The 14327-nt window shown below is 40.1% G+C and overlaps 1 protein-coding gene across 2 annotated transcripts in view; it reads right to left on the reverse strand.

The window, feature by feature from the left end:
* Window positions 1-13721, reverse strand: part of KATNA1 (katanin catalytic subunit A1) — a 32490-nt gene extending 18769 nt beyond the window's left edge. The window contains exons 1-4 of one of the 2 annotated variants that reach the window (XM_068985157.1): window positions 13530-13721; window positions 5888-5987; window positions 5464-5638; window positions 3074-3231 (exon numbers count right to left, since the gene is read on the reverse strand). In XM_068985157.1, coding sequence (XP_068841258.1) covers window positions 3074-3231; window positions 5464-5625 — 320 coding nt within the window. In that variant the 5' untranslated portion in view covers window positions 5626-5638; window positions 5888-5987; window positions 13530-13721. The remainder of the gene's footprint in view (window positions 1-3073; window positions 3232-5463; window positions 5639-5887; window positions 5988-13529) is intronic. The other variant, XM_068985156.1, reaches the window with a different exon arrangement.
* Window positions 13722-14327: the final 606 nt, after the last annotated feature.

Below are 14327 nucleotides of genomic sequence, written 5' to 3' on the forward strand. Positions count from 1 at the left end.
TTACAGGAAGAAACAGATGTAGCAAATAAAGTCAAAGAGGAGGACTTTGTAGCTAATAGCTATCCAGGGCATTTAAAATCAGAGACCAAACAAAATATGGAAGAAAGCCAGAAGCAATAAAAAGGGACCCTACAGCTCATCATTATAGACTTTTCAAGATGAAAAGCTCATTTAACAACTTTCTACTACCCCAAAGAGAGAAACCTTCTGCCTCCTCTTGTTAAGACTGTGGCAATCAAACAGTTCACTAAATCTGAAATCACCTGAATAATCACTGGGCACATCTATTCACTGGAAAGTTCTTAACTGAGAAAGGAGTTATGGTGCTGTTACAGACTGAATTTTTGTATTCCTCCAAAACTCATGCTGAATTCCTAAACCCCAGTGTGATCATTTAGAGTAAGGAAGTAACTCAAGTTAAATAAGGTCATAAGGGTGAGGTCCTGATCTAAGAATTAGTGTCCTTATTAAGAGACACCAGAGAGCTTGCTGCTCCCTCTGCCATGTGAGAATGCAGAGAGGAGGTCAGCTGCTCAGGAAGACTCTTCACCAGAAACCAAACTGGCTCGCACCTTAAGCTTGGACTTTCTATAGCTTTAGAACTGAGAAATAAGTTTCTGTTGTTTAAGTCACCCAGTCTGTGGCATTTTTTTACGGCAGCCAGAGTGACTAATACAAGGGCCAAATGATGATTCTCCAGAAGGAGGGATAAAAAGAAAGTTAAGCAGGAGTAAAACATATTTATAGGCAAGATTAAATAAAAACACAACTTCACTCATCTTTTATTAGTTCTACTTTGGAAATTAAGAAAAAGTAAACATAGATGTGGAAAAATTTTCAATTTATTTATAATAAGAAAAAAGGGGTTAACTATTGTAGGTTATATCCCTTAAAAGTACAGCACACAACCCTTTAAAAACAGCAAAGAATAGGGTCTAAGATGGCTTATAAATTACCTATGTTTAGGTAACTATAAAGAGCAAGTTACTTTACCTATCTAAGCTTCAGTTTCCTCATCAGAAATTGGGGCTAACAGTTTAGTACCTAGCTTCTAAGTCTGTTTTGAGGATTAAATAATATATGTAAAGCAACTGCCATGGTACTCAGCAACACAGTAAATGTACAGCAATTGTTTACTGCTGCTGCTAAGTCACATCAGTTGTGTCTGACTCTTAGCGACCCCATGGACTGCAGCCTACCAGGCTCCTCCATCCAAGAGTACCGGAGAGGGGTGCCATTGCCTTCTCTGCAATCGTCTACTATTAGGATTAAAAAAAAAATGAAACAAAGTTATATATTATGGGTATAACACAACTACAACTATGAGAATAAACAGTGTATAAAGGGCTAGAAGTTGCACTAGGATGACTGTATGATTTCACCTCTACTTTTATGAATTTTCCTGTTTTTCTTTAATGAGCCTACTGTTGTAGTTTTGAGGGTTTTTTTTTTTTTTTAGTGAATTCTAAAATAAAACAGAATACACACACACATATATAAAAGTACTTAAGAGTAAGGGTAAAATGTAGTAAATATTCAGAAGGTATCACCGTCAATAACAGAATATTAGTACTTTTATCTGGAGCTGAAGAAAATGAAAGTGGCTAAAAACAATCAATGACCAATTAGTCAACCCTAACTAAACTGGAGGAGAAACACTTCGGTACGGTACTTCTTAAAGTGTGATCCACCAACCACTTGGATTAGAATTGCCTGCAGATTCCTGGGCTCCCCTGCTATTATACCAGACTCTCTGGGAGTGAAATCCCAGAATCCACATTCCGAATGAGCTCCCCAAGAGATCTTTATGTATGCTAGAGTGTGAGAATGACCAATATGGCAGCGAGTGCTAGCTTTGTAACCACACACATCGGGTTCAAATCTTAACTCGGCCAGGTACTAGTTTTTTGATAATGGGGAAAAGTTACCTAACTTCACTGTATCTCAACTATCTTAGCTGAAACACAGAGAAAATATAATTAATTATTTGGAAGGCTTATTGTGAAAAATAAATAAAATAACGTGTATTCTATATTAGTGCTCAGAACCACATGAGTCATAAATAAACAGTCATAAAATAACAGTTATGAGAGTAACAGTTGCAATGATAGAATCTTAAACGTCTAAAAAGCACCTGAGCAATGTTTTAATGCAAGGCTCTCAAACTGGTTAAGGGGCAAAGAAACTGAAAGTCACTGTTCTTTGCAGAATGCTATTTATACACTGCTGCTGCTGCTGCTAAGTCGCTTCAGTCGTGTCCGACTCTGTGTGACCCCACGGGCTGCAGCCCACCAGGCTCCTCCATCCCTGGGATTTTCCAGGCAAGAGTACTGGAGAGGGTTGCCATTGCCTTCTCCACTATTATACACTAATATATTTAAACACACTATACAAACTAGGAAATCTATTGTGTGAGTAAAACAGATAAATGACATCCACTTGCACTCCTGTCAGTTAAAAAAATATGCAGTGGATCTAAGCATAATTGCTCTTTTGAGCATTTCAGTAAATATAAACTTTCACTAATCATTCACTTGCTGGCACCAGGTAATAGGAATCTGGAAATAAAAATGTCAGAATAAAACCTACAATTGAGAATATTTTATCTTTTTTTCCTGTTAACTAAAAAGCCCACTTTTCAATTTTAGCAGCAGTGTAGCCTGATAAACAGCAGTGTTCTGTGATAGCTTTTTGAGAACTACTGTTTCAGTCTAATTTCCTCAGTTTACGTAACAAAATCTGAGGTATAGAATGGTTATATGCTTTTCCCAAAGCTACAGATAGTGGCAAAGATAGAGTTACAGTCCAGATATTTCAATCTCCATCCCCATGTTCCTTCCAAAAGGTATATCTCTACTACTTTGAGCTCATTCACAAAAGAATATGTCTACCTAAATTTCATTTACTGAAATGGGTCACAGAATCACAAAATACACAATTTAAGTTATAAACGGTATTTAAAAAAACAAACCCTCTCCCATTCCTGTCTCTCAGCCCCTCAGTTCTCCTCCTAGACATGACCAATGTAGTCAGTTCTCTGTGTCGGTTTGCTTCTTAAAGAGCCTCCACTTACCTTCGTTCGGCAGGTATGGGCAAGGACCAGACTTCTCCCTCAGACGCTGGAAGCTCGTGTTGTGCGGCTTTTAATGGAGTGCTGTCTAGTTTAAAGCTCTCTAGTGTTTTCATGATATCCTTAACATGTTTCGCTTCCACATTTATTTCCTGCCAAACCTAATTTCAAAGGAGAATATGGTTCTTTAAATTTCTATAACTAATAAATCACTGCCAAATTAAGTTGGGCCATTTATTAAGAATGCTGCTGTTGCTGCTGCTAAGTCACATCAGTTGTGTTCGACTCTGTGCAACCCCACACACGGCAGCCCACCAGGCTCCCCCATCCCTGGGATTTTCCAGGCAAGAACACTGGAGTGGGTTGCCACTTCCTTCTCCAATGCATGAAAGTGAAAAGTGAAAGTGAAGTCCCTTAGTTGTGTCCGACTCAGTGACCCCATGGACTGAAGCCTACCAGGCTCCTCTGTCCATGGGATTTTCCAGTGGGTACTGGAGTGGGTTGCCATTGTTTTCTCCGATTAAGAATGCTAGAAGCCTCCATTTTGACATCAGATATCCAGGAAACCATACCAAAATGTTTTGTTGAAATTTTAATAATGGTTCATAAATTCTTTATTTTTAATTACAAAATTAATTCCGATAAAATGAATTAAGTGTTCTGGCTAATTAGGCCATTGTTACTGACTTATAACGATGTGCATTATAAATCAAAGTGCATAACAAATTTAAAAGTTAGCTGTACCTTCAAAGTTTGGTAAAAATATTACTTCTGCAAGTTGTGCTTTGATGGTTCTTATGCTACTTAACTGACTTTAAAAACGCTCATCCGAATTGACTAATTTCACAATTCACTAATGGAATGCATCCCACAGGTTGAAAAAAAAAGCTTCAGAAAATAAATGGCTCAATTTACATACAACCTATATATATATATTTTTAAAGCTGCCTTGACAACTTTAAAATGATATCTATTTCATATATATATACACACATACATATATGAAAGAAATGAAGCTAGCAATCTTTGGTTTTAAAACTAAATGATTTAAATATCCTTTCTTTTTCTCTGCTTTGTTTTTTAAACACATTTAATCTTGGCATTTCCCTGGTGGTCCAGTGGTTAAGACTTCCCTTTCCAACGCAGGGGGTACAGGAGTGCAGGTTCAGTCCCTGGCTGGGGAGTTAAGATCCTACATGCTTTGGGGCCAAAAAATCAAAACATAAAACAGAAGCAGTGTTGTAACAAATTCAATGAAGATTTTAAAAAATACACTCAATCTTTTATTTCTATTTATTTTTGGCCATAGCACATACCTTGCAGGTTCCCACAGCAGGGATTGAACTTGTGTCCCCTACAGTGGAAATGTGGAATATTAACTACTGGATAGCTAGGGAATTTCCAATTTAAATATTCTTATAAAAAACTTTAGACTTCTTAAGTAAAAGTTGCTGGCCTAAGAACAAAAGGTCTTAAAAGTCTTTCAGTGGCAAATTTACAAAATATTTTCCCCTTCTTATGTAAAATATGAAGAGGCAGATTTAAGGAAAGAGGTTAAGTTCAAAGAGGTAGACTATTTTTCTGTTAAAGAAATTAAGGACACATATGGAATATTATTTAAAAGGCAGTTTAGTAGAACTTGAGGGTAATATTCTATGTAGAAGATCAGCTCAAAAAGACTATTAATTTCTATAACATTTCTCTCCTGGGACATTGCTGAATCTTATTATAAATGACACATCCAATTGGACATGTAAGTTCTATAGTTTCTACCTATAAATTTCTTCCCTCATGGTTCAGTGATAAAGAATCCACCTGCAATGCAGGAGCCGCAGGAGACTTGGGTTCCATCCCTAGGTCGGGAAGATCCCCTGGAGGAGGGCATGGCAACCCCCTCCAGTATTCCTGCCTGGAGAATTCCATGGACTGAGAAGCCTGGTGAGCTATAGTTCATGGGGTCGCAAAGAGTCAGACATGACTGAAGCAACTTAGCAAGCCCATAAATTTCTACTGCTCCTCAGCGGCTAAAATTCCTCACATGGGATTCAAGTATGGTCTGATTCATGATGTTCTATAGGGAATACGGTACATGTGAGATTCAGGTGTCATTTGCAGTTTCAACAATGGCTTAATAAAGTCAATTCTAATTTTACCAGGTCAAAATGTGATCTAGAAAAAAATTTCAAAACCATTCCTATTAGATTCCAAAAATTAGAATAACTAAGTAGAACTCATCATACTGATAATGGTGAATATGACACATTGTTTTAAGTAACATTATATACAAATCCATATAATAAATTATACAGTCTTAATGCATAGCTGCAAAAGCACTATCTGTTTAAATCTGAGTATTCTAAACCACTGAAACAAACAGCAGTCATGAATCTTACCTGTTGCCATTTCTGCTGGAGGTATGTATCTTTGACTGAGTACAGATACTTGTTCATTTGGTCAAGAACTCCCTGATAATAGACCATTGCAGAGTCGTAATTTCCCAGCAATGCATATTCACGGGCCAACTTTACATTCTCACTAATCATAAGAAGACTCATGCTCAATTACAAGCTAAAAAAGAAAGAAACATTTCATATTAAGTCTTTTAAAAATAAGTACTACAGAGAGTTTTTTAAAAACATACTTTCCAAGGATCCCTGAAGAAGCTTGCTTTCACACACATTACATTTTCTATCTCTGTACATTTGCTTATGATAATTTCCACTCCTTCAGAGAAATTTCTTTTAGTTCCCACAGTCAAACCCTACCTATGTGTCAAAGTCCCACTCAGATCAGTAGCAATTTTCCCAGTATGTCTACCTTCCAAATTTGTCAGTTCAGAATAAGCCCTCCCTCTTCTAAAGTCTCCCGGTACTTGACTGGGGGCCTTCATCTCAAGGCACTTGTCCACCTTGAATCTCTGAGAGCAGGAAAAGATCAAAGTTGGTAACTTCAGTGCATGAAATACAAGTCTTATGGAATATCTGCAGAACAAATGTAGAATGTTAGATGCTTTTCTTGGAAGGCAGTGTGAAACAGAGAAAACACATGTTTTGATGTTAGGAGAATCTTGGTAGAACTGTAATCCTGCCACCTTTGTCAAGTCCTTTATCTTTTCTGAGCCTTAGTTTTTAAATCTGTAAATTGGGATTGTTACTACTTCTTTTTTGTTCTTAACCACACCACACAACTTGCGTGCGGTTCAATCCAACAGGGATTGAACCTAGGCTCTCAGCAGTGGAAATGTGGTCTTAACCACTGGACTACCAGGGACTTCCTGAGTAACCATACTTCCAAGAGTTGCACTATGAGGAATACATGACTATTTAAAGTAGCCAGCACACTACTTGGCAAAGAGTAGGTCTTCAATAAATGCTAACTGTACCTTCCCTGAAACTTTCCAGATGCAAAAACCAAGCATAGTCTTTGTACTTAGTAACATGTGGATATATGGATACGGGGTTTTCATAGGTGGGTTTTTACTTACCCTCCAGACAGCAGATAATTTCAATGACATAAAAATTGGTCCAGAAAATAAGGGGAAACTGATCAACTTTTTATGAGGTAGAAAGTGAAAGTGTTAGTCTCTCTTTGTGACCCCATGGACTGACGCCAGCCAGGCTCCTCCGTTCATGGAATTCTCCAGGCAAGAATACTGGAGTGGGTTGCCATTCACTTCTCCAGAGGATATTTTTGATCTAGGGATTGAACCCACATCTCCTGCGCCTCCCACACTGAAGGTGGTTTCTTTACCAGCAAAGTCGCCAGGAAGCCACCACCTCAATTTTGAAAACTAATTAAGAACAATACAAAGCCTATTTCACTTAAGACCATGATGTGGTAATCTTAAATAAAACATTAGCTAATTAACAATGTATCAACAAGGACACGCATGCACGTGCACAACACACACACATATACTCCACGATCAAGAAGGATTATCCCAGGAATGCGAGGATAATCTAAGATCAGCAAATCCACCTTATAACGCCTCACACTAACGGACAAAAGAATTTCATACAAAAAACGAACAGCACATAAACTGCCATTTATGAAGGGGAAACCCAAATGGTTAACAAGTACAGATACTAGTAATAGAAGAATGCAAATAAAGTGTGAGAGATCTCTTTTACATTTACTAGATTAAAAAAAAATTAGTACTGGCAAGAATTTGGGGAAAAAGACATCCCCTCACATACAATTTGTGGGCAAAAACTCCTACAGTCATTTTGGAGAGCGATCTGGTAGTACTTAAGAGAAATTATGTACGCAGCTATCCTATGATGCTGCCACCCTACTTTTCTATAAATACTCCAGGCGAAGTTTCACACAGACCCACCAACGAACTTGTTTTCGGATGTTAATGACAAAACTTTGAGATATCCAGTAGTTGGAGGTAATCTATTTCCTGCTAGGGAAAAGATAAGGAAGTATGTTGCATGCACTAACAAATACTATGTAGCAGATGGGAAGCAATGAAGAAAATGTACAAACAGCAACATGGATATATCATCAAAATACAGGGTTAAGGGAATTTCCTGGCAGTCCAGTGGTTAGGACTTGACACTTACTGCCGAGGGCCTAGGGATTCAGTCCCTAGTCAGGGCACTAGGATCCCACAAGCTGCTCGGCCAAAAAACAAACAAAAAATACAGGATTGGGTGAAGAAAAAAAAAACAACAACTCAGACACAGAACAAGGTCTAAATCCCCAATATCATTTTATAAACTTAAAAGTATGCTATGTTTATATGTGGTATATAAAACACTTTTTCAAAGGATACATACACATCCAAGAAAATAAATATATTACAGTGCCTATGGAGGGTAAGATAGGGAAATATGAGTGGATAAAGAGCGTGAAGGGTAGAGTTAGGGTTAAATAACTACAACAAAAGAAGTGCCTTGTGCCCATCAGTAATCACAGATAGCCTGTAAGATGGCTCTCAATGACCTCTGCCTCCAGGTGCCCATACCCCTGTGTAATCATCTCCCCCTGAACGTGAGCCTGTAACAAACAGAATACACAAAAATAACGAAGTGTCATTTCTGAGATTACACTGTGACTTCTGCCTTGCTCACCGTCTTCTGCTCTCTGGCTGGACCACTCCAAAGGAAGCCCAGCTACCATGCTGTGAGCTGACCATACATAGCCTCATGAGGCAAAGATCTGACGGAAGCCCAAGGGCAACAGAGGAACTGAGGCCCTCAGTCCAATGGTCCAGAGACACTGAATCCTGCCAACGACGCCGTGAGGGAGCGGGGAAGTGGATCTTTCCTCAGCCGACCCTTGAGATAACTGCAGCCTTGACTGGTACCTTGACTACAGCCTGTGAAAGACGCTGAATCAGAAGCACCCAGCTAAGTTATACCCAGAGCCTAAACAAACTGAGATGATAAATGCTTGCTGCTTTAAACCATTTAGTTTTGGGGTAATTTGTTATGAAGCAATACAGCTATGAACTGACTCTATAAGTAATTCAAGACTGATCATCTGCGGTACAAAAGAAAAGGAAGAAAAAAAAATCCCATGACTTTCTGGAGTCATGACCACAGATAATATTCCACCTGAATAAAAGCTCCAGGTCAGGGACATGGCTGTTATTTTATGCATATATCCCCAGCACCACGCGGCCTCTCACACAGCAGACATTGGGAAGTCTTGGAATGAATGAGTGCTGCCAGGTTCTGTCTCACTACTAAGATGTCTCACCTTTGTCCAGTTTCATAGCCTCAGCACGCTCACACTCCCTGATCCCCAACCCATCCCCACCACAACTGTGGGACTGCTTGGCCCTGAAGCTACATATGCCCCAGAGTGACACCCAGCACAGCACAGCAGGGGGGCCTGTTAGAAGCTGTTAGAAAACATCCTGTGGGCATGGACAGCAAACTGACTCTGGCTCTTTCATCCTCCCCATCCCACTCCACCCCCCGACTTAAAAAAAAAAGTCTTAATTATTGCCCTTTTGTTTTTCTGAGGGCCAGGGTTCACTGTCCCAAAACTCAGAGAAGTCACTCCAGGCCTTCTTTGAAGGTTCTGTGTTATGGATACTTCTATCTACTCAGATAAAATTCCTAAGGAGTTAATGAATGGGAATTTCCTAACAAATAAATGTCAAGTCAACCCAAGGCCACATTAAAAATGACCTAAAAATTCTTGGTTATCAAAGAAACGATGGGCTTACTGAAAATGTATCAAAATACCACTGAAAATTTAAATGTCAAACAAAGAATAAATTTTCCAATTCTTTTAGCATCTCTAAGTCTCAGACACTCTTCTCAAATGAATGTCAACACTGTAAGTTTACAGGAATCTTAAATTTCCAAATATATATCCTTAGTTAGTGCCTGCATTCTCAGTCATGTCCGACCCCACAGTGGCAGGCCAATTCTTTACCACTGAGCCACCTGGGAAGCCCTGGTGGCTCAGTGGTAAAGAATCCTATCCACCTGTCAATGCTGGAGATGCAAGTTCCATCCCTGGGTCAAAAAGATCCCCTGGAGGAGGAAATGACAACCCACACCAGCATTCTTGCCTGGAAAATCCCATGGACAGAGGAGCCTGGCGGGCTATAGTCCACGGGGTCACAAAGAGTCGAATATGACTTAGCCAATAAACAACAATATATCCTTATCACTGCCAAAATTACACTTCAGGAGGACAGAATCTGGGTCTACCTGACAGTATCTGGCAATACTTGAAGAAATGAACATATATGAAGAAAAAGCCCTTAGACCAAATTTTAACCACAATGAACTGAAAACACTACCTATTGATTCAATTAATAGAAAATGAGATTGTAAAATCATAAAAATGAGATTGTCCAAAAACACACTGCTGGTTTTTAAAGAGTGATTATTAAAAAGAAAAATAACCGTAAGTATAGGTTATGCGTACTTTACCTGGATAAAAAATATGTTTTTCCTTTATATGATCCTTTCTGTCAGAACCACCCTTTTGCTTAAATGTCCTGAGTATTTTAGTTTATGACGCAATTCATTCATTTAACCTAAGTAAGATGCAACATGAAATTTTAATTCAAGTAACAGAGCCTCCTGATGAGGGTGAAAGAGGAGAGTGAAAAAGCTGGCTTTAATTCAACATTCAAAAAACTAAGATCATGACATCTGGTCCCATTCACTTCATGGCAAATAGATGGGAAAAGTAGAAACAGTGACAGATTTTATTTTCTTGGGCTCCAGTATCACTGCAGACTGTGACTGAAGCCACAAAATTAAAAACACTTGAAAGAAAAAACTCCTTGAAAGAAAAGCCATGACAAACCTAGACAGCATATTAAAAAGCAAAGTCATTAGTTTGCCGTAGTCTGCATAGTCAAAGCTATGGTTTTTCCAGTCTTCCCTGTATGGCTGTGAGAGGTGGATCATAAAGAAGGCTAAGTCCTGAAGAATTGAGGCTTTTGAACTGCGGTGTTGGAGAAGACTCTTGAGAGTCCCTAGATAGCACGGAGATCAAACCAGTTAATCCTAAAGGAAATCACTTGGAAGGAGAGATGCTGAAGCTGAAACTCCAATACTTTGGCCACCTCGTGCAAAGAACCGACTCCCTGGAAAAGACCCTGATGCTGGGAAAGACTGAAGGTGGGAGAAGGGGACGACAGAGGATGAGATGGCTGGATGGCATCACTGATGCAATGGACATGAGTTTGGGTAGGATCCTGGGGTTGGTGATGGACAGGGAGGCCTGGCATGCTGCAGTCCACAAGGTTGCAAAGAGTCAGATACGACTGAGTGACTGAAGTGAATTGATCTGAGGAGAAGGGTCGACAGAGGATTAGATGATTGGACGGCATCATCGACTTAACAGACATGAGTCTGAGCAAACTCCGGGAGATAGTTAAGGAACGGGAAGCCTGACGTGCTGTAGTACATGGGGTCACAAAGAGTCAGACACAACTTAGCAACTGAACAACAGAGTCAAATTATTTTAAACACTAAAAACTCAGTATTACAACAAAATTTCTAGCAAACTTGATGTGATGCTGTGTAGTATTTCTGCTGCTGCTAAGCTGCTTCAGTCATGTCAGATTCTGTGCGATCCCATGGACAGCAGCCCACCAGGCTCCTCTGTCCATGGGATTCTCCAGGAAAGAATACTGGAGTGGGTTGCCATTTCCTTCTCCATAGTATCTCTATAAAAAGACAAAGTATCTTTACTTCTCCAGGATTAGGGAAAGAAGCATTCAAAGAGACAGGGAAAGAAGCATTCAAAGAGACTGAAAAAGGTTACAGATCCAAATATCTGAGCTCTAAGATTTCTGTTCTCTTTCCAGAACAAATACCGGACCTTCCCAATTTCACACCTAAACAAGATACCATGCCCACTTAATTTTTAAAGGAATCTTAGACAGGGTTCCACTCTCACTACAGTTTTTACTGTAATGTGCAAAGGTCATTCACTCAAGAAATATTACAGAACAGACACTGAGGTACAAGGAATTGCACTGAATACAAAAATAAGACAGACCTTGAAATACGTGAAGTTTAGTGGGATATCATTTTATTTAGCCTCAGTGTTTTTTTCTTTGCTAAGTAGGAGGAAACAAGAGCTGAACATTATTAAGCACAGGCTAAAAAATCAGTATCGATGTTAAAAAATATTTACCTGCAAAACTAATGTCCTAAATTAAAAACAGATGAGGCTCAATTATGCATTTTCCTGCACGCATTTCAGTAAGCTGAGTGTGTGTAACTTCAGCAGTGACAATACACTGTGAAGCAATTTTCAGAATGTTCATCACTGGAATATGAAAGCAACCATAATGCTAATTTACAATCAGTCACTGATGATTACAAATAAGCACAATAAATAGTGACCAATGACCAATTATAGCATGGCATACATTCATACCTTTATAATCATCATATGATAAATACTCAAGAAGCACAAAAAAGTTATCATTGCAGAAAAAGCACCAAGAGAGACCTGGTCAAGAAAACAAAAACATATATATGTATTTGGTAAACTTTCAGTTTACCTCGAACAAAACAAATCAGTGAATATAACAATTAAAATGTAACTTAAAAGCCATATTCAAGCCATATCAATTAACACCAAAGGCAGAACCTATTTAGCATGTTATCAATATTGACCATACTGATTTGACACACTATCTTTTAAACCAGTCAAGGAGCTAAAAAGCAAAGAAGCCCAAACCATTGTTGTAAACCAAAATTCAACATTGTTGTTAACACAGTAAATTCTAGCAGATTCTCTAATCCTTAGTATTTGTCAGAACTGTGATACCAGTTTCAAAATAAGACACAGAATCCATTGTAGACTATGGACCTAGCACTGAATCTTTAAAATGTAAAAGCTACTTGAATAACTAATGCCATAAAGGATCTTTATATAGCTTTTCATAGTCTAAGAATGTTGGAAAGTTGACTGGCATTGAAAGAAAAGTAAAGGAAAACATGAATAAAAAAAACACGTTGATTGGCACTACCTCTTTTTTTTTTAAGGCATGAAACAAGTCACAAGTTAATACTTGTATTAATAATGCAAGACAAAGAGTTTTGCCACTGTTTCTTTGTGTGAGAACTCACTGATTACAAAAACCATCTCCTTTGGAAAAGAAAACAGGACTGCACACTGAGATATTTTGGCCTGCATGAACATCACAAGAATCTTTCTTGATACCTTGGTGTTCTAGCATTGTGACTATGTGGCAAAGATATATCGCACACATTCTAAAATATTAAGAATGTACTCAGCAGTACCTAAGGATCTGATTTCAAAGAGGAAGACATACATGAGTGCTTTCAAAAGAGAGAGGTGCAGCAGTGTTATCAGAAGTTAGTAGCTGATATAAAAATGGCACTTGGCACTTAAAAGAGAAAATTATTTTTGAGTAAATGAGGGCTTGAGTCTATCCCCCACAAGGCATTAAGGATCCACGTCCATCTCTAACTTTATCAGCACGTAATACACAATATGAAACAAAGTTTCGAGCGATACTTTTTCTAAAAGGTACCAACTTGAAACAAACAAAAAGAGTCGTTAGCCTCCTGTAGGATGCCCAGCTCCAAAATAAGTACGAAATAACATCCTTAACAATATCACAGCTACCTAACAAAATGCAATCCCCAAAGTCAAGGTTTTTGCTTCCCTGCGCCCCCCCCCAAGGGAGAGGGTTTCGGGCGGGGAACGTGTCAAAAAAACGAATAAAAACAGGTTCGTCGACCGGAGACGTCTCTAACAACACAGGCCTAGAATGGGATCGTCAGGGGCCCCCAAAAGTCTCCGGCCAGACAGGATTCCTCAGGTAGGAGGACCGCCACCAGAGCCACAGGTGTCAGCGACAACAGCGAGGACCTAGAACCTCGGCACAGGCACCGGCAGGCTCACAAGCAGAATGCGCAGCGGGATCGCATCACAGGCTCCCGAGTCCCTCCGAGCCCTGATCACGGGGGTCTGGGATCCCCGCGACACTCACCTGCGGCGCAGAGGCTCTCGGGAAACCGCCCACTGCCGGGCGTAGGGGGAGAGCCGAGCGGGGTTCCGGGCAGCGAGGAAGGAGGGCCCTGCCCTGTTCTGCCCCAGCCACCCTGCTGTCTGCTCACGGACCTAGCACTGTCTGGTCCAACCGTCACGAGCCCCAGATGCTGCTTCAAGTAGCCCAGACTTTGAAGGCAGACCCGCCAGGGTCACTTCCGGTGCCAAGGCTGGCCTCGGTGACTCCAGCACACGCGGGGCAACGCCCCGGGAGCGAGGACGCCAGGCGGCGTGCGCGCGCCGGGCGCCGGCTAGGCGGGGCGGACGGAGGTGGGCGGGACCGACTGTGTGGGCGGGGCCGACGGGTGCGCCTGCGCAGTCCCGGGCACCGCGTCCCCTGCGGACAGGTCACGCCGATGGGTGGTAGTAAGTCAAATAAGTACTACCGCTTCCAGTTCCCCGATGTTTTCTGAAATGCTTTGCTCACTTTTCCTCCCACTTGATTTTCATCACGCTGCTCAGAGGTTAGGAGATTAGAGTTTCCATTTTACTGGTGAATGTCAAGGGTCATACAGTTCGTTTATGACAAATCCGGTTTTAGAACCAAACACTCAGAATTTGGCTGCGGCGCTTCTAGCGATATGACATGAATACTGTAAAATAGAGAATGAGTGACCAAAGATATTCGGACACAATGCTAGTGAAATTTTATTTTCTTTTTTTGGTCAATGTTTTAATGCAACCAAACTACAAACACAGTTATGATGTTCCACGATGAACAGAAATACACGTAATGGAC

Source organism: Capricornis sumatraensis, chromosome 13, assembly GCF_032405125.1.
Source record: "Capricornis sumatraensis isolate serow.1 chromosome 13, serow.2, whole genome shotgun sequence".
Taxonomy (NCBI): domain Eukaryota; kingdom Metazoa; phylum Chordata; class Mammalia; order Artiodactyla; family Bovidae; genus Capricornis; species Capricornis sumatraensis.